The following is a 27,754-nucleotide window of genomic DNA, read 5'->3' as shown; positions in this document are numbered from 1 at the left end:
CTCAATAAAATTCTGGCAAACCAAATCCAACAGCACAGCAAAAAGCTTATCCATCATGATCGAATTGGCCTCATCCCTGGGATGCAAGGCTGGTTCAACATACACAAATCTATAAATGTAATCCATCACATAAACAGAACCAAAGACAAAAACTACATGATTATCTCCATAGATGCAGAGGAGGCCTTCGACAAAATTCAACAGCCCTTTATGCAAAAAAATTCTCAATAAACTAGGTATAGATGGACTGTATCTCAAAATAATAAGAGCTATTTATGACAAGCCCACAGCCAATAGCATACCGAATGGGTGAAAATTGGAAGCATTCCCTTTTAAAACTGGCACAAGACAAGACCAGGCTGTCCTCTCTCACTACTCCTATGAAGCATAGTATCGGGGCCGGACGCGGTGGCTCACGCCTGTAATCCCAGCACTTTGGGAGGCCGAGGTGGGTGGATCACGAGGTCGAGAGATCGAGACCATCCTGGTCAACATGGTGAAACCCCGTCTCTACTAAAAATACAAAAAATTAGCTGGGCGTGGTGGTGTGTGCCTGTAATCCCAGCTCCTCAGGAGGCAGAGGCAGGAGAATTGCCTGAACCCAGGAGGCGGATGTTGCCGTGAGCCGAGATCGCGCCATTGCACTCCAGCCTGGGTAACAAGAGCGAAACTCCGTCTCAAAAAAAAAAAAAAAAAGCATAGTATTGGAAGTTCTGGCCAGGCAATCGGGCAAGAAAAAGAAATAAAGGGTATTTGATTAGGAAAGGAGGAAGCCAAATTGTTTCTATTTGCAGGTGACATGATTGTATATTTAGAAGACCCCATCGTCTCAACCCCAAATCTCCTTAAACCGATAAGCAACTTCAGCAAAGTCTCAGGATACAAAATCAATGTGCAAAAATCACAAGCATTCCTATATATCAATAACGGACAAACAGCCAAGTCATGAGTGAACTCCCATTTACAATTGCTACAAAGAGAATAAAATACCTAGGAACACAAATTACAAGGGATGTGAAGGACCTCTTCAAGGAGAACTACAAACCACTGCTCAAGGAAATAGGAGAGGATGCAAACAGATGGAAAAACATTCCATGCTCATGGTTAGGAAGAATCAATATCGTGAAATGGCCGTACTGCTGAAAGTAATTTATAAATTCGATGCTATCTCCATTAAGCTACCACTGACTTTCTTCACAGAATTGGAAAAAAACACCTTAAACTTCATATGGAACCAAAACAGAGCCTGCATAGCCAAGACAATCCTAAGAAAAAAAAAAAAAAAAAGGAAGAAAGAAAGAAAAAGAGGCCTCACAAATAACGCCACACATCTACAACCATCTGATTTTTGACAAAAATAAGCAATGGGGAAAGGACTCCCTATTTAATACATAATGTTGGGGAAAACTGGCTAGCTATGTGCAGAAAATTGAAACTGGATCCCTTCCTTACACCTTTTACAAAAATTAACTCCAGATGGATTAAAGATTTAAACATAAGACCTAACACCATAAAAACTCTAGAAGAAAACCTATGCAATACCACTCAGGACATAGGCATACGTAAGGACTTCATGACTAGAACACCAAAAGCAATGGCAACAGAAGCCAAAATAGACAAATGGAATCTGATTAAACTAAAGAGCTTCTGCACAGCAAAAGAAACTATCATTAGAGTAAACTGGCAACCAACAGAATGAGAAAAAATTTTTCCAATCTACCCATCTGACAAAGGGCTAATCTACAAAGAACTTAACGAACTTAAGAATCTACAAAGAACTTAAAACAGATTTACAAGAAAAAATCCCATGAAAAAGTAGGCAAAGGATATGAAGACACACTTTTCAAAAGAAGACATTTATTCGGCCAACAAACATGTGAAATGCGCATCATCACTGGTCATTAGAGAAATACAAATCAAAACCACATTGAGATAGCATCTCACATCAATTAGAATGGCAATCATTAAAAAAAAAAAATCAGGAGACAACAGATGCTGGAGAGGATGTGGAGAAATAGGAATGCTTTTGCACCGTTGGTAGGAGTGTAAATTAGTTCAACTATTGTGGAAGACAGTGTGGCAATTCCTCAAGGATCTAGAAATAAAAATACCCTTTGATCCAGCAATCCCATTACTGGGTATATACACAAAGGATTATAAATCATTCTGTTATAAATGCACACGTATGTTTATTGCAGCACTGTTCACAATAGCAAAGGCTTGGAACCAACCCAAATGCCCATCAATGATAGACTGGACAAGGAAAATGTGGCACATATACACCATGGAATACTACACAGCCATAAAAAAAGGATGAGTTCATGTCCTTTGTAGGGACATGGATGAAGCTGGAAGCCATCATTCTCAGCAAACTGACCCAAGAACAGAAAACCAAACATCACATGTTTACTCATAAGTGGGTGATGAACAATAAGAACACATGGACACAGAGAGGGAACATCACATACTGGGGTCTGTCGGGGGGTGGGGAGCTAGGGGAGGGATAGCAAGGAGTGGGGGAGTTGGAAGGGGATAGGATTAGGATAAATACCTAATATAAATGACAGGGTAATGGATGCAGCAAACCACCATGGCATGTGTATACCTATGTAACAAGCCTGCATGTTCTGAACATGTACCCCAGAACTTAAAGTATAATAATTTTTTTTGCCGGGCGCGGTGGCTCAAGCCTGTAATCCCAGCAATTTGGGAGGCCGAGGCGGGTGGATCACGAGGTCAAGAGATCGAGACCATCCTGGTCAACATAGTGAAACCCCGTCTCTACTAAAAATACAAAAAATTAGCTGGGCATGGTGGCGCGTGCCTGTAATCCCAGCTACTCAGGAGGCTGAGGCAGGAGAATTGCCTGAACCCAGGAGGCGGAGGTTGCGGTGAGCCGAGATCGCGCCATTGCACTCCAGCCTGGGTAACAAGAGCGAAACTCCGTCTCAAAAAAATAATAATAATAATAATTTTTTTTAAAAAGACTATGAGTAAAAAGACAACTCAAAAAACAGTTACTTTCAAATCATGCATCTGATAAGGGACTTATATTTAGAATATATAAAGAACTCTTTCAACTCAATAATAAAAATACAAATAACCCAGTTGACATTTCTCAGCAAATGACTAATAAGCACATAAAAGATATTTAACCTAATTTTATCAGGGAAATTCAAATCAAAACCACAATAAAATACTATTTCATACCCACCAGGATGGCTATATTTAAAAAGACAGCCGGGCGCGGTGGCTCAAGCCTGTAATCCCAGCACTTTGGGAGGCCGAGGCGGGTGAATCACGAGGTCGAGAGATCAAGACCATCCTGGTCAACATGGTGAAACCCCGTCTCTACTAAAAATACAAAAAATTAGCTGGGCATGGTGGCGTGTGCCTGTAATCCCAGCTACTCAGGAGGCTGAGGCAGGAGAATTGCCTGAACCCAGGAGGCGGAGGTTGCGGTGAGCCGAGATCGCGCCATTGCACTCCAGCCTGGGTAACAAGAGCGAAACTCTGTCTCAAAAAAAAAAAAAAAAAAAAAAAAAGACAATAACAAGTGTTGTTGAGGATGTGGAAAAATCAGAACCCTCATCTATTGCTGATGCGAATATAAAATGATGCCATTCTTTGGAAAAGTGATCTGGCATTTCTTTACAAGGTTAACTATAGAGTTACGGTATCACCCAGCAATTCCATGCTTTGATATATACCCAAGATAAATTAAAATATGTGGCCACACAAAAATTTATACATAAGTGCTTATAGCAGCATCATTCATAATAGCCAAAAAAGGGAAACAACTCAAATATCTATCTGTGGATGAATGGATAAACAAATGCGGTCTATCCATACAATGGAATAGTATTTAGCAATGAAAAGGAATGATGTGCCAGTACATGCTACAGCATGGGTGAACCTTGAAAACATTTTGCCAAGTGAAAGAAGCCAGTCACAAAAGACCAATATTATATGATTCCATTTATAGGAAATGTCCAGAAGAAGAAAATCTGTAGAACAGAAAGTAGACTGGTGGCTGCCTAGGGCTGGTGGGAGGAGTAGGGAAATGAGGGGCTGATAACTAATAAGTACAGAGTTTCTCTTTGGGGTGCTGCAAATATCTGAACAGTGATGGGGTGATGGTCGCACAACTCTGTGAATTACAAAAGAAAATCATTGAATTGTAGACTTTAAGTGGACAGAGTATAGGGTATGTGCATGATATCCCAACCCTCGGGGTCAGTGGAGTCAGGGAGACTGTGGGAACTGTGCGACATGCCTGGAATTCAAGCTCTTCCTCCTCCTGATGTGGCATCCTGTGGTTTTCCCACACCCCAGAACCTGGGCTCAGAGATGCCTCAAACTGTCCCAGCAAGCAGACTGGACTCCACCAGTGTTTAGGCAGCCACCTGAAGTGCTTCGAGGCTGTCGGGGAAGGAGGAGCTCACATGTGTTGATCACCTACTCTGCCATGTGCTTTGTGCAGGGCTGGGACTAGGGGGAGGACTTTCAGGACCCCGAGACTGAGTGACTTCTGAAATTTTTCACCCTAGGCACCTTACTCTAGTCCCAGCCCTGGTTGTGGGACATATTCCCAGCACCTTATTTCATCATTATGACATCTGGCCGGGTACTGTGGCTCACGCCTGTAATCCCAGCACTTTGGGAGGCCAAGTTTGGTGGATCGCTTGAGGCCAGGAGTTTAAGAACAGCCTGGCCAACATGGTGAAACTCCATCTCTACTAAAAATACAAAAAAATTAGCTGAGGGTGGTAGATGATGCCTGTAATCCCAGCTACTTGGAAGGCTGAGACAGGAGAATCGCTTGAACATGGAAGACAGGTTGCAGTGAGCCAGGATCATACCACTGCCTTCCAGCCTGGGTAACAGAGTGAGTGAGATTCCATCTCTCCAAAAAAAAAAAATCATTATGACATCCCTGTGAAGCCCATATGAGTACGTTAGAGTTGCGGGTTTAGAGACTCAAACAGAGCAAATCTTGATGGCTCAAGAGCCTGTTTTCTTTCCAGCCCTTTCTCCATGATGCTGATGGAGGAGGCCCTGGGAAGGAAGCCTCTTGCAACCAGGGAAAGCTTGGCAAGCCTGCAGTGGCTCCCCACTTCCTGAGTACAAGTGTTTTGGGGGGCTCTGCCTGGATGGCTTTGAGTCTATGTGCAGGGTGGTAATCCCATGATCCCCTAAACATCACCAGGGAGCAGAGAACCTTTTTCTGAAGAGCTACATTGGCTACTAGACCCCAAGAGGACCAAGAACTGTGGCCATCAAGTCAGCTGGGACATGGACTGGGGCTCACAACACTTAATACTCTAATGCTGTTCACGCGTTTCATTCACCAAACATGCTGAGAACCTACTAAGTGCCAGGCCCTGGATATGCGACTGAAAACACAACATTCCAGGGGAAGAGATGGAAACATAAAGAAGTGACCAGGAAATATTAACTCAGGAACAATCCAGCAATGAAAATAAACCAGCCGTGGACAGAGCAGGAGGGCTGGCATGAAGGCAGGCTTAGAGGAGGTACAGGAGAGGTGGGTGCAGGGAGAGAGAAGGTAAGGTGGCCTGCTCTGTGGGGTGGAAGCCTCCGGTGACACTGAGTTTTCTCAATGTGTTTCCATGGGTTCATTGGAAACTTCTAAGCGTCCACAGTCTCCCCCATGCTGAGAGGACCTTGGAAAGAGGCTGTGGCTGAGCTGGAGCTGACAGGAGGGGAGCCTCTCACCCCTGGGGCCAGCCAGGATGCAGGCAGGGCCTCAAGCTGGAGATCTGGGGGAGGAGGCTCCTCATGAGAAAATCTGGGGCCAGCTGGAGCTGCTCTTAAAGGAAAAGCCACCCTCTTTTCCCTTAAAAAAAATTTTTTTTTTTTTTTCCCCAGAGACAGGGTCTCCTTTTGTTTCCCAGGCTGGAGTGCAATGGTGCAATCATAGCTCACTGTAGCCTCCCTCTCCTGGGTTCAAATGATCCTCCTGCCTCAGTCTCCCAATTAAAAGTAGCTGGAGCCACAGCTGAGCACTACTATGTCCAGCACTCACTCACGCTCTCTCTGTCTCTGTCTCTCTCTCTCTCTCTCTCTCTCTCTCTCTCTCTCTATATATATATATATATATATATATATGTATGTGTGTGTGTGTGTGTGTGTGTGTGTGTATATATATATATATATTGGTAGAGATGGGATCTATTCTGCTCCAGCTCCTCTTTTCCTAATACCTCGGCTCAGGCCTGGGAGACTTCTCCATCTGGTTGGGGAAAAGGCTTCTGGAGGGTTCCCTCCTTATTCTCTGCCGGCCTAAATTGCATCCCCAGGTGCGAGAGAGCCTCAGGAGGGCATAGCCCAGCTCCAAGATCTTCTAACCATTCCCAAGGCCTCCTGACTCTCCCTCTCCGCAGAAGCTTAAGCCTCCTACACCCAAGCAGGGCCCCCAAGCCCTACCCATCTGCAGGGCTCTAGAAGAGAGATGCTCATGAGCCCTTGGACTCTGAACCAATCCTTCACTCCCCTTCACTCCTGCAAAGTGGGGGTCCGTGTGCCCATCCTACAGATACAGATATGCAGGCCCAGGCAAACTCCACAGTCCTTCCAGGAGTCAGCAGAGGAACCAGATCTGGGCCCACCAGGACCGTGATTGTTTTCCCAACTTTTGATGTTCCCAAGAACAAGGAGTCCCCCTGTGAGGAGCGCTGTTCTCGCCTCTGATCCCAAAGAACCTGGTCCAGGCCGCGGAAACCCAGAGGGTACGGCCTCCCGCCAAGTCCAGCCCCTCTCCAGCCTCAGTCTCTGGTCGGCAACCGGAGTGAGGTGGTCCTGGAACTCTGCGCACCTTTGCACCGGCTCCGAGGCCCTCGCCTTCTCCTCATTTGTACTCTCTGGTTGGGGTCGGGCGGGCCCCGCCCAGCCTCCTTCACTTGCTTGGGCCAGGGCCGCCGGAGCGCCCGACTCTGCCCTATGTGGCCGTCGGATTCATATCCAGATATTAAGTAAACAATAAATTAGCAAAACTACAAGAAAATTTTACAGCCTTTTGCATTTGGCAATCATTGAGTGTTAATTAGAAATTCATTACAATTAAAACCCTGCCTAAACAGGGCCTGCGCGCCTTAATTACATCTGATTTTTAATTCAGAATACGTGTTTACACAGTAAGCGCTACGTACCCCGTGATTATCCCCAATCCTCTTTATACTGTACTAATTATGTAAATTAAACCTAATTAACTGACAAAAACTGCCGTTAATTCAACTAGTAAAAGATATGTGCTTGCGGAGGAGGCGCGTCCGCCCAGCCCCAGCCCAAGCCGGAGCCCAAATGGACGCCACACCCGGGACGCGGAAGCAGCGCGGGCTCTGCCAGTGGGAGGAGAAGCGCGCAAGGCGCAGCACTCATCCGAAGTCCGGCTCTCCGACCCCTGATGCCACCAGGTCAGAGAGAATCTCCCTGACCAATAATGGGGGACAGAGAGGCCAAGGGCAGTGACGCCCATAGGCTCTGGACAGGGCCGCAGGACCCAGAGCCCTCATTGAAGAAGAGGGGTCGCGCCCATCCCGTCGGAGCCTGGGTTGCAGCCCCAGCTCTGTCACTCACTGCCTGCCTGAACCTGAGCAAAGGCCCTGGCTGTGCCAGGCCTTCCTCCTCCGCACCCTGTAGTGAGGGCGGTATTGAAACGCAGCGCTTCGCCCTCCTTCAAGCTAGGCTCTGCAGCGTGCCAGGCACTACTTTTTGAGTCTTGGAAATCAGCCTGCGACCCTTACCGACTGAGGGCCTTGGCTGGGAAGAAGGGCAGGGTTGGCTTCCACTGCCGGGTCCTCAGTTTCCTGCCTGTTAAATGGGAATAAGTGGTTCCTATCTATTCCCAGGGCCCTTTTGAGAACCAACCCGGCAGTCGGTAGAGTGCGATCTGTGGCGATATTAACCCGCTGGACGCCGGCCCAGAGTAGAGCCCCAGCCCCTACCCCCACGCCCTGCTCCCCAGTGCCCAGCTCTGAGCAGCCAGGGTTCTCCGTCCACGCGCCTTCAATCTTTCTCCAGCTCAGACCAGGGACAGGAGCTGGGTGGGTCTCCCCGCGCGCGCCAGAGCGCAGGGAGCTGTCCGTAGCTTGGTGCTGAACGGGGACACAGAGTGGACACTGCACACCCCCTGCTGCGGGAGCGGTACCCTTTGTCTAAGGGGGGCAGGGGGGCGGGGCCCACGGCGGGGCTGCTGGGAAGGGTGGCGTCGTTGGCCCTCGCTCTACAACAGAGGCAGGACAGGCAGGCCCTGCTCAGGGGGACCCAGCCCATCCTCTCTTCACTCCCACTCCCCAGCACCCTGGGGGCGTCCTGGCTCCAGGATCGTTGTCACCACCATGCCGAATTCTGAGATGCCTTTTAAAAAATCATTAGGAGGCTAAGAATAATTACCGAACGAGATTGTAATTACGGGGTGGAGGAGCCTGGGCCGAGGGAGGGGGAATGAGCTGGCGGGGACCGGGGGCAGCTCTCGGACTGGGGCGGAAAACAGGTTCCTGTGTTCTCCCGAGGGAAGGTGTGGGAGAAAAGAGAGCGGGGAGTTGGAGCGGGACAGAGGCACAGCCTGGGAAAGACGCCCGAATGGAGGGGCCAGAGGCAGAGAGAAAGGGGCTGAGCGGGGCTCCAGGACTCCTCTGGGAGAAAAGGGAAAGGCAGGGAGATCCGAGACATAAAGACCGGAACTGAGGAGGGGGAGAGAGCAAGAACCCGATCTAAAAGAGACCCGCAGAGGAGACAGAACCCACAAACTTGGGAGAGGTTTTCAGGGCCTAGGAGAACGGTACCCGACGTCAGCCAGGGTAGCCGGGAAGAAAGCAAAGGAGTCTGTGGGCTGGACCAGCCGGCTTCTCAGTCCCAGCGCCAGGCCTGAGCGATCGGTTCGCTTTTCCAGAGGCCCTTCCCAGGGACTCTTCGAGCCAGGAGAGAAAAGGAGAAAGGGGAGAAGTGAAGGAAAAGGGGAGACACGCCCCAGAGGAGCTGCAACGCAGGAGGGAAGGGGGCCCATACCCGGTAGCCTGAGGGAAATAGGAGACGACGGGGGCGAGGGCGACCCCGCGCCGCTACCCGCGGAAGATTTATGGCACCTCCCGGCTTCCAAGGACAGGCTGTGTTCGCTGCTGCTGCCACAGCCGGTAGCCGCCGTGGCCGCTGCGTCCCCTGCCCAGGCGGCCCGCCGCGCCCCAGGCCATCCCTGCCATTATTAACTTCTGTTTGATTAGGGTAATTGTTCAAACTTGGGCCGGACAGTATGATTAATTACAGTTTAATTAACGTGTCCATTAAGGACACTTAATGCCAGGGGGGCGGAGGGTGGGGGGGTGGAAGCGGCCGACGAGGCGCCCGGGTGCGGGCAAACAAGGGCGGGTTAAGACTGGTAACTCAAATGAAGTAGTAGAGATGGACTGAGAGGAAGAGAAGGGGACCTAATGGGGCATTAGGGGAAAGAATGGTGAAGACCGAGAGACCGACAGAGAGAGAGGAGATGGGTGGAAAGAAATGGAGCTTTGAGGAGAGAGAGGAGGTACCCAGGGGCGTCTGTAGCGTCAGGGGACTGGATCTCTCCCATGGGGAAACTGGGTGAGCAGCGTTTAGAGAGTAGTTGACCTCAGATCACTCCCAACAATCACTCGGCTCCTGCCCTGGGCCTGCTGGTGATGGCGAGGGGGGCATTCAGGCTGAGGGCTCCCCAAACCTAGTTCCCAAGTCCTCTGCCCAGGGTCAGAAACAGGAGAACGCTCCTCCCCAGGTTAGAACTCTCCTGATACCTCCCACTGAAGTCAGGAGCATGGGGGATGCAGATCTGCTCCTTCCCGGCTGCCATCCCTGCTTCCCGACACCCAGGTCTCTGTCGAAGACTCTGGTGAACCTACTAGTTCCCCAGGGCCACTCTAGGCTCCACCACTCTGGCCCTCGCCTGCAGTCGCAAAGTGAAGTACTCCCCCCTGCGCCCGTTCTTCTTGAGTCTCCCTTAGCCCCATCACCCGGTCCTGGCCCAGATCAAAACTGGCTCCTTGGCCGGGAGCACTGGGCCCTCACCACTTCGTTCTTGGGTACAAACTTTTTGGCCCCAGGGCCTTTCTTTCCTCTTGGCCTCTCCAGCTAAAGCGGGACGCAGGTGCAGTGCGCTGGACGCAGGTGTGCGGCCGCTTACCTGGGGCGTGCAGGCCCTGGGGCTGCTGGGGGGCGGCGGGCGCCGCGCGTGGCCCGCAGGCGGGCGGACCCAGGGAGGGCGCTAGCGACTGCGCGGGCGGTGGGTGTGGCGCCCCGGCTCGCAGCTGTCAGGAGCGCCCGCCCCGCCACTCGGGCTGTGACCGCGCTGTCCCCGCCGCCGCCGCGCCATGCGCTCCAGGCTTCGGCCTCTTCTTCCGGCCAGTCCCCGGTCTCGGGGTCAACGGCTCAGGGTTCGCATCTCAGTGCCCGGGGCCCCGGCGCCTCGCGCCAGCTGAGAGCGGGAGGGGCCGCGGGTGGGAGCGCGGCTGTGCGCGCGCGCGGGGAGGGGCCGCGCCGTCACCCGGAGAGCCCGGCGGATCCCGGACTCCCGCCCGCCGCTCCTCCTGCCGCGCATCTCCGCGCACCGCTACCCCCGCTCCAGCCGCCGCCGCACTGTGAGTACCCGCGTCCGGTAGCCCGCCGTCCCCGCGCCCTGCCCCTGCAGCTTTTTTTCGTTTAGTTCTGATTTGGGCTCCTGTGGCTGTTTTTATGGTTATACCTAACGACTCCACCACCTTGCTCCCACCACTGCCCGTCTCCCGCTTCGCTGCCCTCCCCAAGCTCACCCCTCAAGCTCCGTGAGCTGACAAGGATCCCCCAAGCTGCTCTGGCTGCTGCTCCTTGTCGCTGCGTATGGCCCTTCGCCTGTGCTTTCCGCTTTGGCCCCCGAAATTTCATTCCTTTTCTAGGGCCCCCCTTCTTTTGACTCCGGGCCCGGACCCCCCTTTTCTCACTCAGGGAAAACCGCGCAGGGACCCAGGTTCCTGAACTGGGGAACGCTCTCGGCTCGGGCGCTCTCTTCACTGTATGCGGGCCAGGCACATTTGCCGATTTCGAGAAACCGAGCAGCTGTCATTTCCCGGCGCCGGCGCCGCGCGCCCTCCAGCCACCTCTAGGAGGGCGCGGGGCTTGTCAGCCGGAGAGTTAGGATCGTGTTTTTGCCTCCTAAAATGATACAAATGACCTCAACGCGAAATGAGGGTCAACTTATTTTAGTTCGATCCTCGGAGATAACGATGAAACAGATAATACATAAATAGCTGGATACTTGCAGAAGATACAGATGACAGAGGAGTGAGCTGGCAGAGACAGCTCAGGGACAGATATGATCGACAAATGAGGGGTTCCTAGATAAATACAGAGGGGGAGAGAGAGAGAGAGAGAGAGAGAGAGAGAGAGAGAGAGAGAGAGAGAGAAACAGAAAATGCCAGTCTCCATGCTGAAGGCTTTTGAACTGGGATCCCTTGTCTGTCTGGAGCTGCCCCTCTGAAAATGGATTTACCTTCAGGGCCGACTTCAGGGGAGGGGCCCGCCCTCAGAGTTGGGCGCCCTGGCCGCTGGAGCGCCTGCAGCTTTGGGCCAGATCCGAGCCTGGCTTGTCTGAGGACAAGTAGCTGGGCCGGGCGACCTAGACGGCCCCAAACATCAGTCCCCAAGTGTCCCCGCTGCTGAGATCTGCCTGCACAGCTCCCTCCCTGCCTCAGCCGGAGAGCAAAGTGCAGGGCTAGCAGCAACTTTTGTGCCTGGAGCCTTGCAGTGGCTACGAAGATGGCCGAGATTCCTTCCAGCGCATATGAGCTGGGACAGCGGGGCATGAAGGATACTGAGAGGAGATGCCCCTCAAAGAGGAAGCCCAGAGCCCTGGAGCCTGCAGTTGGCCCAAATGGGAAACGCATATCCGACGAAGGAAAGCTTAGGGACTGGGCGACTGGAAGCTAAGAAGTGACTACCAACAAAGTTCCTTGAAAACCTCTCTGTCCCATGCGCTGACCTCGTGGAAACCAGCTTTGGTCTGGAATACAGCTAAAAATGCAGAAAATGTGGTTAGAACTGCAGGATCCTGGTCTCACTTATAGCCGGAAAGAAAACGGTTATATATCCAGCCGAAATCTTTCTGCTCAACGAACGCGGGCACCAGGCGTGAGAGGAGAAGCTCGGGTCTGTGGAAACTGGCAATGCTGTCACCTGAAGCCGGCTCGGCACCGAGATGTGTGCGGTGGGGGCCGCTCTAGGTCCGGGTGCACACGGAGCGCTTCGGAAACGGTCGGGTTCAGCACCGCGAACAGCGATAGCCTCAGCCTTTCTCCTTCGCGGGCAGGCCCGGTTCCCTCCTCCTCCCACCCACCTCCACCCCCTGCTGTCTGGAGATGGGCAGTGACTGCCCCTCCCCCGCCTCCCCACCCCTTCTCGCACTGCCCCCGCCCGCCCGCGTGCATGCGCGACTGAGCAGAGGGGCGGCGGGTCCCCCAAGTCCAGGCTTCAGGACCCGGGCCGGCAGGATCAGCTGCGAGGGTTGCCGGAGGCGCACGGATCTGGGCGCGGAAAAAGCCTGGATTCCGCCATGGCTTTGCTGTGTGGCCTTGGGCAAGTCACTCTTCGTATCTGGGTTTCAGTTGCTCCCCAGTCCGAAAACCGGATTGGGTTCCTCGCAGCCGGGACATTCCTGAGGTCTCCATTACCCCTTCTCCTCCCCTAAACCCTGGGGGCTTTTGTTACGGCGCCAACAGGGGTCTGAATAACAAAAGACTCCCGTCCAGGGGGTGAATGAGTTTGGACTCCCCACTGCCAAGTATCCCCCGCGCGCCTCACTCGGCGCGCCCCACTGGGCGGGCCTGAGCCTTGGCGGCGGCTCTGAAAATGGCTCATCTGCTCTCTGCTTTCTCTATTTCGCAGGAGCGGCGGCATGGAGGCTCTCACCACTCAGCTGGGGCCGGGGCGCGAGGGCAGCTCCTCGCCCAACTCCAAGCAGGAGCTGCAGCCGTACTCGGGCTCCACCGCTCTCAAACCCAACCAGGTGGGCGAGACGTCGCTGTACGGGGTACCAATTGTGTCGCTGGTCATCGACGGCCAGGAGCGCCTGTGCCTGGCGCAGATCTCCAATACCCTCCTCAAGAACTACAGCTACAATGAGATCCACAACCGACGCGTGGCCCTGGGCATCACGTGCGTACAGTGCACGCCCGTACAGCTGGAGATTTTGCGTCGGGCCGGGGCCATGCCCATCTCGTCGCGCCGCTGCGGCATGATCACCAAGCGAGAGGCCGAACGCCTGTGCAAGTCGTTTTTGGGCGAGCACAAGCCACCCAAGCTGCCCGAGAACTTTGCCTTCGATGTGGTGCATGAGTGCGCGTGGGGCTCGCGCGGTAGCTTCATCCCTGCGCGTTACAACAGCTCGCGAGCCAAGTGCATCAAGTGCGGCTACTGCAGCATGTACTTCTCGCCCAACAAGTTCATCTTCCATTCGCACCGCACACCCGACGCCAAGTACACACAGCCCGATGCCGCCAACTTCAACTCCTGGCGTCGTCACCTCAAACTCAGTGACAAGTCGGCCACAGACGAACTGAGCCATGCTTGGGAGGACGTCAAGGCCATGTTTAATGGCGGCACGCGCAAGAGGACCTTCTCGCTACAAGGAGGCGGCGGAGGCGGTGCTAATGGCGGGTCGGGTGGGCAGGGGAAGGGTGGTGCTGGCGGCAGTGGCGGCCCAGGATGCGGTGCGGAGATGGCCCCAGGCCCGCCGCCCCACAAAAGCCTGCGCTGTGGCGAAGATGAGGCTGCCGGGCCTCCGGGGCCACCTCCTCCCCACCCGCAGCGCGGACTTGGCCTGGCGACCGGAGCTAGCGGCCCGGCGGGCCCAGGAGGGCCTGGTGGCGGTGCTGGCGTACGAAGCTACCCGGTGATCCCGGTTCCCAGCAAAGGCTTTGGGCTCCTGCAAAAGCTGCCCCCACCACTTTTCCCCCATCCTTACGGCTTCCCTACTGCCTTCGGCCTATGCCCCAAAAAGGACGACCCAGTTTTAGGCGCAGGCGAGCCAAAGGGCGGTCCTGGCACTGGGGGCGGCGGCGGCGCGGGCACTGGCGGGGGCGCTGGGGGCCCGGGAACCAGCCACTTGCCCCCGGGGGCAGGGGCGGGCCCGGGCGGCGGCGCTATGTTCTGGGGGCATCAACCCTCCGGAGCAGCCAAGGACGCAGCGGCCGTGGCTGCAGCGGCCGCCGCCGCCACGGTGTACCCGACGTTTCCCATGTTCTGGCCAGCAGCAGGCAGCCTCCCGGTACCGTCCTATCCGGCTGCGCAGAGCCAAGCCAAGGCCGTGGCTGCAGCCGTGGCTGCAGCAGCAGCGGCAGCGGCGGCAGCTGCTGGCAGTGGTGGCCCAGAGCCCCTGGACGGTCCCGAGCCAGCCAAAGAGGGCGGCCTTGGGGCGGAGGAGCGCTGCCCGAGCGCTCTGTCCCGCGGGCCCCTGGACGAAGACGGCGCGGACGAGGCCCTGCCCCCGCCCCTAGCCCCGCTGCCCCCGCCGCCCCCGCCGCCCGCACGCAAAGGCTCCTACGTGTCGGCCTTCCGGCCAGTGGTCAAAGACACAGAGAGCATCGCTAAGCTCTACGGTAGCGCCCGGGAGGCGTACGGCGCGGGGCCTGCTCGCGGGCCGGGACCTGGCGCGGGGGGCGGCGGCTACGTGAGCCCGGACTTTCTGAGCGAGGGCAGTTCCAGCTACCATTCCGCCTCGCCCGACGTGGACACGGCGGACGAGCCGGAGGTGGACGTGGAATCCAACCGCTTCCCCGACGACGAAGGCGTCCAGGACGAGACAGAGCCCAGCGCACCCAGCGCGGGGGGTGGCCCAGACGGTGACCAGCCCACTGGACCCCCGTCAGCCACCTCCTCGGGCGCGGACGGTCCCGCGGACTCTCCCGACGGAGGCAGCCCCCGCCCCCGGCGCCGCCTCGGCCCACCCCCAGCCGGCCGGCCCGCTTTTGGGGACTTGGCGGCCGACGACGTGGTGCGGAGACCTGAGAGGAGCCCGCCAAGCGGCGGCGGCTACGAGCTGCGAGAGTCTTGCGGGCCCCTAGGAGGCCCCGCGCCGGCCAAGGTGAGCCCCGCGCCCGCCCCGCCGGTGGCGCATTCCCACTTACCTTGCGCGCCGCGGGCCCGCGGGGCCGGGAGGAGGACGGGAATCTTGCTCTGCGCAGGCGTCGGAGCAGCAGGCCCAGGCCACGCTCCGCAAGCCCAGCCTCGGGCGTGCCACGGAGCTGGGCCCGGCTGGACCCTCCAGTGAGGGTTTCGGAAGCCGGAAGCTGGGGGCAGGGGGAGGACTGGAGAACCGGTGTGCTTTGTTTTTGTTGATGGGAGTGGGGAGGAGACCGGCAGAGACTGCCAGAGACAGAAAAAGAGACAGAAAAGGGGTGTGAAGGAGGAATGACCGGGTAAGAAAGGAACCCAAAGCCAAAGCAAAGCGCTCGCCCGGGTGGGCGTCAGAGCCCCAAGGAAGAGAAGAGAGGACGGTGTGGCCTCTCCCCAAGTCAGGCCCCAGCAGTACCGGGTCCCCGGAATCTCCCGCCTTCCCAACTCCCAGTTTTCCGAATCTCTTCGCACTCCCGCTTGGGAACCACAGGGTTCGTTGCTGGGAAGCTGCCTCGGGACCGCGTGCGGGGCGGGAGGGGGACTTAAGGGGCAGGATACAGCCAGGCTGGAGTCGTTAGCCATTTTGAAAGTGGGTGCGCACACCTGTACATTCGGTTCATTAAAACACGAATCATTAACCGGATGCGAAAGGCGTCATTTATGCCGGGGACGGGGCACGGGCGGGAGGGAAAACGCCTAAAAGGAGGCGGGTGCTGAGGGTGGAGGAGACTTTGAACGGCCGGTGGCTTGGTAGCCGCTTTGTGTTTAATTTTCCCGCAGGCGCTAATAATTACCCTGAATCTGCAAGAGCGAGGGTGCGCCGCGTGCGTCACTGCTGCCCGGGACGCTCACGTCCAGCGGGCGCACCAGCATCCGCCACTCCCCTTTCCCTCTCGGCCGCGGGATAGGGCTGGGCGGCTTCGGGCCGCCGCAGGGCGTCCCCCTAATCGCCTGTCATTTCTCGGCCGCCGCAGGTGTACGCGCCCGAGAGGGATGAGCAAGTGAAGAGCGCGGCGGTGGCGCTGGGGCCCGCGGCTTCCTACCTCTGCACCCCTGAGGCCCACGGTAACTCCTGTCGCGGCCGCTCGCCACTGTAATGAGGGACTGCAGGCAGTAGGGCCGGGATCAAGGAAGGCCTGCGAAAAAAGACCAGGAGAGAGACGCAGAGAAAGAGGGAGAGGGAAGGAAATATAACGAAAACAAGGAAGCTAAGCGAGTACTCCCAACAACTTCCAACCTTTGGTTACTTAAAAGCAGCAGTGACAACAGGCCCTCTCCACCACACGCACACCCAGACACGGCGTTAAATCCTTAACAAAAATCACTCCCGACACCTCCTTCAAGTCCTCTCATTTATTCAGCAAGTGTGTTTGGCCGCGGAGTCCCCTTTGGCCAAACAGGGGTCCGGGCGGAGGATGGGCGCACTTGGCCGCGCGCTTGGGTGCCCCAGAAGCGCCTGGGTAGCTGAGGCCCCTCGCGGGGTGGTGGGGGCCGCCCTGCACTTGCGCGCCTTACCAGGTTCCTCGCAGAGGAGGGGTGGAGGGTCTCAAATTCAGGCAGGTCGAGGCAGCCGAGCCCCGGACGATGTCTCCCCACCCACCCCGAAGGTCGCAGCCTGGGCCGAGTCCTCCGCTGGTGTCGCGCGGACAGACCCGGCGGCCACGCGCGCTCGCGGTGCCCTAGTATCTGCGCGCGATGTAGGTCGCTTGTCCCTGGTGGACTCGGCTGCTCGTCTTGCTCTTTTCCAAGGGGCTAGCGAGGGGGCGTGAAGCCCGGAGATGAGCCGACCACGCGCGGGGGTGGGGGAGTCCCGGGCCCAAAGCCTCAGGGCGCGCGCCTGGGCGCAAAGCCGGGAACCAGAGGCGGCCACGACGCTTTTAATTAGGGCTCCGGCGCCCCGACCGCGGCAGCTCTGGCAGTATCCGGGTCACGGTTTCTTTGCCTCTCCTTGAAACTCGGTTTATTGCCTTCAAGAGCCAGATAAGGAAGACAATCACTCGCCCGCCGATGATTTGGAGACGAGGAAATCCTATCCAGACCAAAGGAGTATCTCTCAGCCAAGTCCTGCAAATACGGACAGAGGTGAGCCCTTGGACTCCTCGCGCCCCACCGCACCCGGGAGCTGGGACCTAGGTCGCCGAGGTTCCCAGAGGCTGGAGAGAAAGGCCTTTAATCTAGTGTAAGCAGCTGCCAGTTTTCTTCCGCAGCAAGCAGATAAGTGTTTAACACGAGCAGGGTGCAGGCCGGGTTTTCTGAGTTGCTGCCTCCTTTGTGGGGTTGAGGTCCTTTCAGGTAAGGGCAGAGGATGTTCTAAAAGGAAATGGAGGGCCGTCCTCACCCACGAAAAATAGGTCAAAGGGCACTTCCAGCCCTTAGATGGCCCATCTTCCCTAGGCCCCCTCCTCCAGGGCTCAGGACCCTACTCAGTACCGTGACGTCTTAGAAGGTGGGTAGTACCGGAGACCTGTAACTGTCTCCTCCAAAGGCAGAGCGTCTAGGGTAGGTCCCTGACTTGCCCTGGCTCCTGGGAAGCTCACCCCTCCCCTCTCAAGGGCTCTCCCAGGACAGAACTCCTCTTACCTGCCCTTGCATCCCAGGCGAAGATGGGCTTACCTTGGATGTCACAGGAACTCAGCTGGTGGAGAAAGATATCGAGAACCTGGCTAGAGGTGAGGCTAAATCTGTGGAAAAGGGGTACACTGTGCTTGAGGGCGATGGATCATTCCTGCAGATGGGTGTTATCCCTGTACGGGGTGAGTGTGGAAAAGACCTGGCCTTGGGGGGGGGATCAGTTTCCCTTTCATTGGGTAGAAAGTATGATCCTCTGGACACATCATCCTGGCACAGAAGTATTTATGTGAGGGTAGAGCATGGCAGTAAAACAAACCCCCAGAAGTGTATTGAAAATTTGGGTTCCCAAGGCCCGGTCTGTCTGAATAGCCCAGTGAGAAAAGAGAAATGAATAACGTGGTCAGAACTTGATGCCTATGGACAATGAGACAGGACAGTCTGGGTCCCCTAAACTCAATGGAAAACAGGACTTCAATGCAGGATTGCAGGGAAGCATTGATTTTAGGAATATGTGAAAGATATTTTTCCTCTTACCTGGAATTAACGTATAACCACCTTCACCTTGCCCTAAATGGAGTGAGGATGAAGCTTGTTTGCAGAATGGGGATCCCATGTTACTGCTCAGCCTGCAAGGGGGAGTCTACTGCTTGAGGTGCAGAGTAGAGGAGCCTCTAGCCCCACTTGGCCCTTTACCTTCCATTCTTGCATTTCAGAGGTGCCTGTCCTGGGGGACGGCCCAGATACCAAAGACCTCACGGTCAGGGCAGGTGCCACATCTTTCCCTCTGGAGTTGGTTCTGAGGGCACTAACAGGCCTCTACCCTAGCTCCCTGCCCCACAACTAGCCCATAGATGGTCTTGGGAATTGGTGGCAGGAGGAAGGCAAGCATGGGTGGTCTTCCATTCTTCCTAGTTACAGATTTACAGGAAATGCCATTACCTTCAAAAATCATTGGTGCTTTATATTGAGGGTTCTTAGCATGGATTTAGCAGTCTTCAGACCTCCTGAAATTGTAGGCAAACTGTTGTATGTGTATTTTTCTGGGAAAGGTCTCCAAGGCTCTGACCAGAGCCTCCTCGATTTATAGTGAAAGGTGTGTGTGTGGGGGGGGGGGGGGGGGGGGTGTCTATCACTTGAATTGGGAAATCAAGCTTCAGTGGACCAGACTCTTAGATCAGGGAGTTAGGAACGATTTAAAGTAGTTGCCCGGCTGCATAGTTCCTGAAGCCAGGGCCTAGATTCCACAGTCCTGGGCATCCTACCCCACAGCCCAGTTTCTTCACCCAAATCCTTTGAATGCAGTTGGTAAAGCCAGAGAGTGGAGGGCCTCCACCTACTGGTCATCCTCCTCAACTCTCCTCTCAGGGATGTTGGCCAGGGCAGAACCTGGGTGCTTTCTAGGTCCCCTGAGCTCCAAATAACCCTGCTTTGCCTCTCACTTTACCTCCCACTTTCCCCTTTTCACAGATGAATTGCAAAAACTGCTCCTGGAGCAAATGGAGCTCCGCAAGAAGCTGGAACGGGAATTTCAGAGTCTCAAAGGTACCCACTCCCATCCTGCCTCACCCCACCTCATCACCAGCCTTCCACCAGGGTGCCCCGACCTACTCCGAAAGCCAGGTGCCAGGCAACTAGCACTAGGTGCCCTGCAGAAGCTAAGAAACTGTCCTTTTCCAGGGTTGCTCGGGAAAGGCTGGATGGGGGTGGGGGTAGGAGTAAAAGGGGGGCCAAGGAATAAGAAAGTGGAGCTGGGGGAGGGGGCTGTGCGTAACAGCTCTCACTTAATCAATTTGCACAGATAATTTTCAGGATCAAATGAAGAGGGAATTGGCTTATCGAGAAGAAATGGTGCAACAGCTGCAAATTGTCAGAGGTAAGACGGGAGTCAGGTGAGCGCGTGCACGGGCCGTAACTGCCTCTCATCTGGCAGGAGCCGCAATGTTGGCTCAGTCATTTGGATTTAAATTGAAGGTAATTTAACAATTATTTTTTTTATTTAATATCCTTTGTATACTCTGATTAGCCTCAGAATGGCAAGCGAGCCCAGCAAACGGCTTGCAGGCATCATTACATGGAGTGATTGAACTTCTTATCGCGGCAATTTCCATGGTTTCTAAATTAAAAATCGAGGCGTAAAATTACCTGGGAAGTAATGCCTAAGTTTGCTTTAATTTTGGTTAGATCCGTCTGCCTTTAAGCGCCATCCCAGGCCATTTCCTTCCTCCGCCAGTCTGCAGTTAGGAGCTCCGGCACCCCTCCCCCGTCCCTGGAGTTGTTTCGGTGCGGAGCTGCGCCCTGAGCGGGCTGTTACCGCACCGCGGCCCTTTGGAGGGTGGTCCGCGTTTCCTCACTGGCCCCCTCCCTTTGTCTTCCAGATACCTTGTGTAACGAACTCGACCAGGAGCGGAAGGCGCGCTACGCCATCCAGCAGAAATTGAAAGGTGCGGAACCCGGGAAACAAAGATAGTAGGGGTGCCGGCTGCTGGCCGTGCTGTCAAGTGAATGAATAATTAGTGGGCCTAGTGAGGAAGGCCACGATCCACAGGGATCACAGTCTGAGAGGGAGGAAAGTGGGAATTGATTTTAACGGGAAGATTTTTCTAGGACGGTGTGGTAAAGAGAAAGGAGCCCCTTGGGCTTTGGGCGTCAGAAAATCTGCCTTCTAGTACCAGTTCTGGCTTTGAGCAAGTGGACCCCTCTCTTACTGTGCCTCAGTTTCCCCTTCTATAAAACGGGGCTACTGAGCCAGAGCAGTGGTTCCGCATAAACCAGCCTTTGTCCTACCCTCCTGCCTCCTCGGATCCGCTCCGTTGAGATTCCCTGACCCCAGAGGGTTGGGTAAGGCCGGGGAGGGGGAAGGGTGGACTGTGCGGCTAGGTGAGCCCAGAGAGGCGCCCAGAGTGACCCTCGCGACTCTCTCCCCAGAAGCCCACGACGCCCTGCACCACTTCTCCTGCAAGATGCTGACGCCCCGACACTGCACAGGCAACTGCTCCTTCAAGCCCCCGCTGTTGCCCTAGGGCTGGCCCAGCCCCACCCCTGCGCCCTCAAGCCATGCTGCTCCTTGTAAATACCCGCTGCCGCGGCTGCCCAGAGCGAGGAACAAGCCATTCAGACCCGACCGATGTAAATACAGCCGCCCGTCCGTCCGCCTTCCTCCCGGGCTCCCCGGCCTTGCCCGCCCCCTCCCGGGCGTCCCAGTCCAGGGCCCCGGCTCCGTTTCGAAGTGTAAATACCGCCTCACGCCTCAAATCCCCCTACCCCGTTTGAACTCCAGGGCATCGGACCTCAAGGGGTTAACTGAACCGCGAGAAGCAGGGAGGGGAGAGCGCCCCCCTCCGAATGTACAGTCTTGAATCCGATTGTGAATACGTTGTAGTAACTTCGCTGGCGCCGGCCCCGCACTCCCTGTCCCGTCTACTTCTGAAACTCCTGTTCCCAATGACAAAGTGGCTATGTGCAATGGATATAAGTGTACTGTGAGTCTCTCGGTTCAGTATTAGGTTCACTTTATTAATGCTGTAAGTTATTTTTCTTCCTTCTCCTGGACCCACTTCCAGTCCCGTTTTGCATTCCCCTTTGGATTTTGCTTTGTCTTTTTGTTGTAACCTCTTGATGTAACAGCACTTTAAAAAGGCGACAACTGACTCACAGATGGCAACCACCTGGAGCCTGTTCGGGGAGACCACCCTGTACCTACGACTTTTGTTTTTAATAATAATTTAAAAAAGATGTCACTTCTGGGGCTACGGAGAGGTGGCAGTGCGCGGGCGGAGCGCTGTGCAACAGGTGGGGGTGGGAGCCGCTCCACGGGTTCCAGGGCACCCGGGGTCAGAATCGCGCCTGCTCAGGTAGGCAGCAGACAGCGCTCGACCTCTCCACTGCCTCCCTCCAGATATACTCAATTTCCCCCACACAGAGCACTCTCTCTCCTTGTTTAGGACCCTCCTTTGGGCCCGGGATGGAGGAGAGGCCTTAGGTCACGGTCCTTAGAGCAGCGGTCCTCCGCTCTTCCCTCCAGCGTTCGAAGGGGCCGAGGGTTCATCCAGGCCCATTTCCACGCCTGCCACACCGGGGAAGTTACCTCCGGGGCGTTCACAGACAGGGTGCCCTGCCGGGAATCCCAGGCTCAACCAGCTTTGTCCCTTTAGATGGCGCAGGCACTGCCGGCCTGGCCTGGGAGCCCTGGGGTGGGGTGGGGGGTGCAGGGCGTAAAGTGGGTCTCCGCCCGGCAGGCCTGGAAAGGAAATCGGAACTTGGAGAGCTAGGTCACAGATGCCCTGTCGTCTGCCCCTCCGCTACCCGAAAGCTGGGAGCCCAGCCCGCATTTTCTGTTCCGTCCTACATGGGCTAAGGACTCGCCAGGTCTCGGCTGGGGTGTCTGACGTCCGGGTCCGGCCCCCCAGCGGCCTCAGTTTCCACAGCGTAGCTGTCGCTTGGACTGCAGATGACCACGTCATCTGTTAAACTGCAGAACAGTCCTTTTGAGGGTAAGAGAGTGTGGATGGAGTGGGAGAGAGCGCCCGGCACTGGGAATCATGGAGTCTTGGCTTCCATTTCTCGCCCTCGGCTGGCTATCTGGGGGTCCCGCTTCGCGCCCTTCTGTTTTCTTTCCTGAGTCTCCGCTTCGGCCTCTATGAAATAAGGACGGAGGACGCAGGCCTCAGTCCAAGTGGCTCGTAGAAGCGCCCTCAGGGCCAGTGCCCCGCCGTCCCGCCCTCAGTCCCCCACTCAGAGCTCGCCCAGCGCGACGCAGACCCTGGAGGCGGGCGGCAGGCCCCGAGCCACCCGCCGGCAGCTCTGAACCGGGAGCCCTGGACTGTGCGGACCCGCAAGTTTCATGGTGGGTTGTCTTGGGGCGGCCTCGGACGGAGCCGGCGAGTAGGGGCGCTCTCTGGACCTCCCGAAGCTGTGCAAACCTGGAGTCCCGCGGCGCGGTATAGCCAGTAAGCCAGACCCTAGAGTTCTTTGCACTGGGGCTCGGAGCCCTCGAGTCCCGGAATGTTCCGAGGGCTAAGCCCGGAGCGGACACGAGGGAGCTAACAGCAGTGAGAGCGCCGGGCACGCGATCTCCAGGCAGGGCCCTCTTAGGGAGCGGGAACGTTTCCTACGCGTGGGACCCACCAGATCCGTTCTCCGCTGGACCCGCGGCGAAACTGAGGTCCAGAGAGGAAGAGACTGGAGTCCCCAGGGCGCCCCAGGGCCCGCGGAACTGCGACGGGGCGGGACAGCGCGGGTGTGGGAGTTTGCCGGCGCCTTTCCCCGCCGCGAACTGCACCTTTGGAAGCCGTACTTTACTTCTCTGTAAAATAGGCATAACCATTACCACCCAGGCAGGAAGCTCGATGGTGCGGCCCGACAGAGGAACCCGGCAAATGTTCCTTCCCACCCTTCCTTCCCAACTCCCACAAACTGAAAAAGCTCCTAGGAGGCTGAGGATGGGGCGCCCCCATCTGGGCCGGAATCTCTGCGGACTGGAGTCGTGGGCGGATCCGACCCAGAAAGCTCAGTTGCAAAAACCCTCCTGGGCTTCGCGTCCCTTCAGAAGTGGTTTGTTCCCCCCAAAATGTTAATAACCAAACGATTGGTATGGATGTAATTATCAATAATTATACGAATTATTGCTGATTGCAGGGCTCGTAGCTACTTTAATTAGTTTACCAGATTCTAATTAAGTTAAATGAAACATTAATAGGGAAAATATGCTTTGAAAAACACCGCATGATTTAAAAACAAATCTATTTCTCGCCACAATGTTGCCACCTTGTGACAGATTTTAAGCATTACAGCCAACGCCCGAAGACCCAGACTAGGGTGCCTGGGCTCCCAGGGAGAAAAAGTGGGGCCTGGAAGTTGGGAGGAGACAGTTGGGCACAGAATGTCCTCCAGGCTGTTATCCTGGCCCCCAGCCGTGCCTACAGGAGGTCTGGCTCTGGAGTCCAAGGTCTGGGTTAAGGGACCAGGTAAACATGCCTCTTATCTAGAGGAAGCGGGGACCCCTCTTGGGAGCGGCAGTGGGACAGATGATCACTATCCCCACCTGTCCTGGCAACTCCAGAGTGAGAGACTGAGCAAAGTTGGAGCCGCCGTTGGAGACAGCATCAAGTGGCTTTATTTTTCACTCCCATGGGAGAAAGCAGTAAGCCCCTTCCCATCTCCATTTCCTCTGCAAATCAGGGTGACCTGTGTGCAAAAGTACCACTTAGAGGACCCCTCAACTCCTGGAACTCCGGTGACTCTGTTCTAGTGGCATTCGGCTCATGAGGCTAGCAGGGCACTCACCTCCCTTTGTTATCCTTGGTTGTAAGTGTCTGTTGCCCTAAGAGTGAAAGTACGAGGACAGCAGGGGTCACACCTTGCTCTTTCTTGCCATCTTCAACACAGGGCCCAGGGCTCCACAGGCACACAACACATGTCTGGATGAATGACTTCCAACTTTGCAGTTCATCTAGGTGCTGAAAATATCTGAGGGAAGGAATCCCTAGGTGCTTCTGGACAACAGCCACTGAGAAGCAATTAAGCTCATTTGCATAAGGTTAATTAAACACAGCCTTACTGCTCAGAAAGATCCTTCATCAATAGGATTAGTTTTGGGAGCAGGTGTCAGGTAAGTGATTGTTAACCTAGAATAGGAAAAATGTCTTCCTGTTCCAACTGTCTTAAAGAGGATACTCCTTCATTCCGTCATATTTTTCCAGGTCACTGTCACACAGGTCCACCCATTCCTAGCTACCCAGCTCTAAAGCCTTGATCCATTGCAAACATGTGACTCCTGCCTTGAATTCACAACACCAATAAAAGCAGAACTGGATCTGCATGCTCTTCCCTTGAATTCTAAACAGCCTCATCTCCCCTCTCTATCCTCAGATGTTTTGTTAAGAGCACAGACTCTGGAGCCAGATTTACTGAGGTCTCAATGCTGCTCTGCCATTGATGAGTGACACTGGGCAAGTTGTTGAATCTCTCTGTGCCTCAGTTTCCTTATCTATAACATAGGGAAATTAACAGTATCTATTTCTTTTTTTTTTTTTTTGAGACGGAGTTTCGCTCTTGTTACCCAGGCTGGAGTGCAATGGCGCGATCTCGGCTCACCGCAACCTCCGCCTCCTGGGCTCAGGCAATTCTCCTGCCTCAGCCTCCTGAGTAGCTGGGATTACAGGCACGTGCCACCATGCCCAGCTAATTTTTTTGCACTTTTAGTAGAGACGGGGTTTCACCATGTTGACTAGGATGGTCTCGATCTCTCGACCTCGTGATCCACCCGCCTCGGCCTCCCAAAGTGCTGGGATTACAGGCTTGAGCCACCGCGCCCGGCAACAGTATCTATTTCATAGAACTGTTTTCTGTTAGTATGTGTAAAGCACTGAGAACAGCTCCTGGCATACAAGAACTGCTATTGCATTGGTGTTTGTGCTAAGATTACAACTCCCTCTGAGTTCATTGTCCTGAGACTCAAGCCAGGAATGCTTTTAAAGAGCTCGGAAATGAACCCCAGTTCATCACCTTCCTCTCCTCCAGGGGCCCAGAAAGGAGAATGAACTAGTGCTTTTTCAAGCCCGGACTATTGAGCTTTCTGGAGACACATTCATAAAAATTCACAAGCACGCAGGTTGGAAAGGCATCCTGCAAGCCAATGCTCTCATTACTGTATGTGTCCAAAGAGGACTGCCCAAGTTCCCTCAGCTGGTTAGTGCAGAGCAAGGGAAGTAGCCAGGTTTCTGGATTTCCTGGGACCAGGAATTGCCTGTGTCTTTCCTGATTTCTGTTCTGAGGCAAATTTCTTTCCCTTCTATCTTTCTTTCTTTCTTGAGGAGGGTTTCACCATGTTGGCCAGGCTGGTCTCAAACTTCTGACCTCGTGTTCCACCCATCTCAGTCTTTCAAAGTGCTAGGATTACAGGCGTGACCACCGCACCCAGCCAGTTTCTTTAGAATAATCTGAACAGTCCTTTTTGAGCCAAGTCCTTCATCCTTCACTCTTGAATTCTGTTTTACTCCCCATAACACCCTCTTTCACACACATAGACTAATAATATTCCAGTCTGATGAATCGTCCATGCTGAAGGAGAGGGAGTCACACCAACCTTGGTAGTTTTCTTGTTTGGCATTCCTACAGAGACATTTAAAACTACTCACCCAATTGCCCAAGTGGCCTCCAAAGAACCAGGTATCTCTAGGGGAAGAACAGAAATCCAGCCACAAAAGATTGTCCTCTAACACCTATAGCGAAGGCCCTGAGCCAAGGAAGAGGCGGAGATGTCCCGCAGTCCCCTATTCTCGGCTGTTACCTGGAAAGGCTCATTTCACCTCCACTGAAGAGAAAAGGAATGGGTCCTGAATGGAACGCTGCCGAGCGGGTCCCAGCGCCCACTCTCAGAGTACCCGCCGCCACCCATGGGTGGCTCCCGGGCTGCGGGCCTGACCACCCTCCCTTCCACGGCGCGCCTGGAGGCTAGGAGCTGTGCGGCCGCTCGAGGCAAATCGACTGGGGTCCTGGTGGCCGCAGGGCCCACGAGTTGGACTACGTGCATGCTGAAGCACTAGCAAAGCAGATGCACCATTTTTCTTTGGAAAGATACTTCAGAAAACATTGACTAAGTCATTGAAGGAAATCTGAACGTGCTTGGACTTCGTTTACGCCCTAACTTATGGAACTGTGCTTTTGCAATTCAGTTACCTGGGGGCTGGGTCCCTATCTTTTCAGGATCCGTGCCGCTGTAAGTCTTATCAGGCATTACCTCTCAGTGATTGGTATAAAACGATGACAGTAAAATCCACAGGGTGAAGCTGTTAGGAATTTTTTAAACATTATTTTATTTTTCTTCCCCCTTCCCCTTTTCTTCTTCTTCTTTTCTTTTCTTTCTTTCTTTCTTTTTTTTCTTTTTCTTTTTTTTTTTTTTTTGAGACGGAGATTTGCTATTGTTGCCCAGGCTGGAGTGCAATGGATGGCACGATCTTGGCTCACCGCAACCTCCGCCTCCAGCGTCCTGGCGATTCTCCTGCCTCAGCCTCCAGAGTACCTGGGTCTATAGGCTCCCGCCACCACGCCCGACTAATTTTTGTATTATTAGTAGAAACGGGGTTTCTCCATGTTGGTCAGGCTGGTCTCGAACTCCCGATCACAGGTGAGCCGCCCTCCTGGGCATCCCAAAGTGCTGGGATTACAGGCGTGATCCACAGCCCCCAGCTTCCCCCTTTTCTTTTCTTTTCTTTCTTTTTTTTTTTTTTAATTATTTATTCGGTCAGGAATATTTTAATGAAATATTGGTGAAGCCCTTGACATATGGTAGGCGCTCATTAAGTAGTAGCTGTTTGTTTTTTGTTTTTTTTTTCCCCCTCAAAGGAAAAAGGTCAGTCTCTTTGCAAGTTCCTCTAATGTTTATCGTTGCAGTAGGTCCTGTTATGTTTTTGGACCTGAAATGGATCAACTTCGTTCGGCAAGACGAAATTTCCTTAGGTGTAAGGTACTGCAATACTCAGGATTGTGCAGAGGGAAGCAGAAGCAAGATGGAAAAGATCTCAAACTGGGGCCCAAGGGCCAGATGCAAAATGCACCGCAGAGATGAATCTGCCTAGGCCCCAGCGCCTTCTATTCCATCTCCTAGGACTTACTAAAACTGTGTCAAACAAAAGGTATAATCTGTAGATGAAAAGTGCTTTCAGTGATAAACCGTCTGCCGGAGTATAAACCTGGCGTAATAAACAAAAAACGAAAGCAAAATATGGAACGCTTCACGAATTTGCGTGTCATCCTTGCGCAGGGGCCATGCTAATCTTCTCTGTATCGTTCCAATTTTAGTATATGTGCTGCCGAAGCGAGCACGACGCTAACGCTTTTCCGGAAGATATATAAAGTTGAGAAAACGAAAGACTTTTCAGTTACGGTAAGTACATAGTGGTCCTTTTTTTAAATTACAAACTTCTTGAACAATCATAACTTTCTATATCACATAGTTTGTGCCAATAGGTTTGTGTTTATGGCCAAGTTAATTGCAATCGTCCCTCTGACAGTCTTGCATCCTCTATGCAAATATGAAGGAACCATGGGA

The 27,754-nt window shown here is 54.4% G+C and overlaps 1 protein-coding gene and 1 non-coding gene across 2 annotated transcripts; one reads left to right on the top strand and one right to left on the bottom strand.

The window, feature by feature from the left end:
* The first annotated feature begins 12,574 nt into the window (after window positions 1–12,574).
* Window positions 12,575–21,455, top strand: SKOR1 (SKI family transcriptional corepressor 1). The gene is made up of 9 exons (XM_039469264.2): window positions 12,575–12,681; window positions 12,907–15,103; window positions 16,110–16,200; window positions 17,110–17,217; window positions 17,733–17,804; window positions 19,174–19,248; window positions 19,505–19,579; window positions 20,082–20,147; window positions 20,632–21,455. The coding sequence occupies exons 1-9, from the start codon at window positions 12,575–12,577 to the stop codon at window positions 20,724–20,726; spliced, it is 2,886 nt and encodes a 961-aa protein (XP_039325198.1). The 3' UTR covers window positions 20,727–21,455.
* A 5,966-nt stretch (window positions 21,456–27,421) lies between these two features.
* Window positions 27,422–27,528, bottom strand: LOC120364069 (U6 spliceosomal RNA). The gene has a single exon (XR_005579422.1). It is a non-coding gene; the product is annotated as a U6 spliceosomal RNA (small nuclear RNA).
* Window positions 27,529–27,754: the final 226 nt, after the last annotated feature.

Source organism: Saimiri boliviensis, chromosome 2 (assembly GCF_048565385.1).
Source record: "Saimiri boliviensis isolate mSaiBol1 chromosome 2, mSaiBol1.pri, whole genome shotgun sequence".
Lineage (NCBI taxonomy): Eukaryota > Metazoa > Chordata > Mammalia > Primates > Cebidae > Saimiri > Saimiri boliviensis.
Note: the sequence above shows the minus strand (reverse complement) of the source record. Positions and strands in the feature narration are given on the sequence as shown.

Bases quoted from the DNA above. Each gene is read 5' to 3' on its own strand.
- SKOR1 (XM_039469264.2), top strand. From the start codon at position 12,575: ATGGCTTTGCTGTGTGGCCTTGGGCAAGTCACTCTTCGTATCTGGGTT. The intron at 16,201-17,109 runs GTAACTCCTGTC...ATTGCCTTCAAG, and splicing joins CTGCACCCCTGAGGCCCACG to AGCCAGATAAGGAAGACAAT. The intron at 19,249-19,504 runs GTACCCACTCCC...CAATTTGCACAG, and splicing joins GGAATTTCAGAGTCTCAAAG to ATAATTTTCAGGATCAAATG.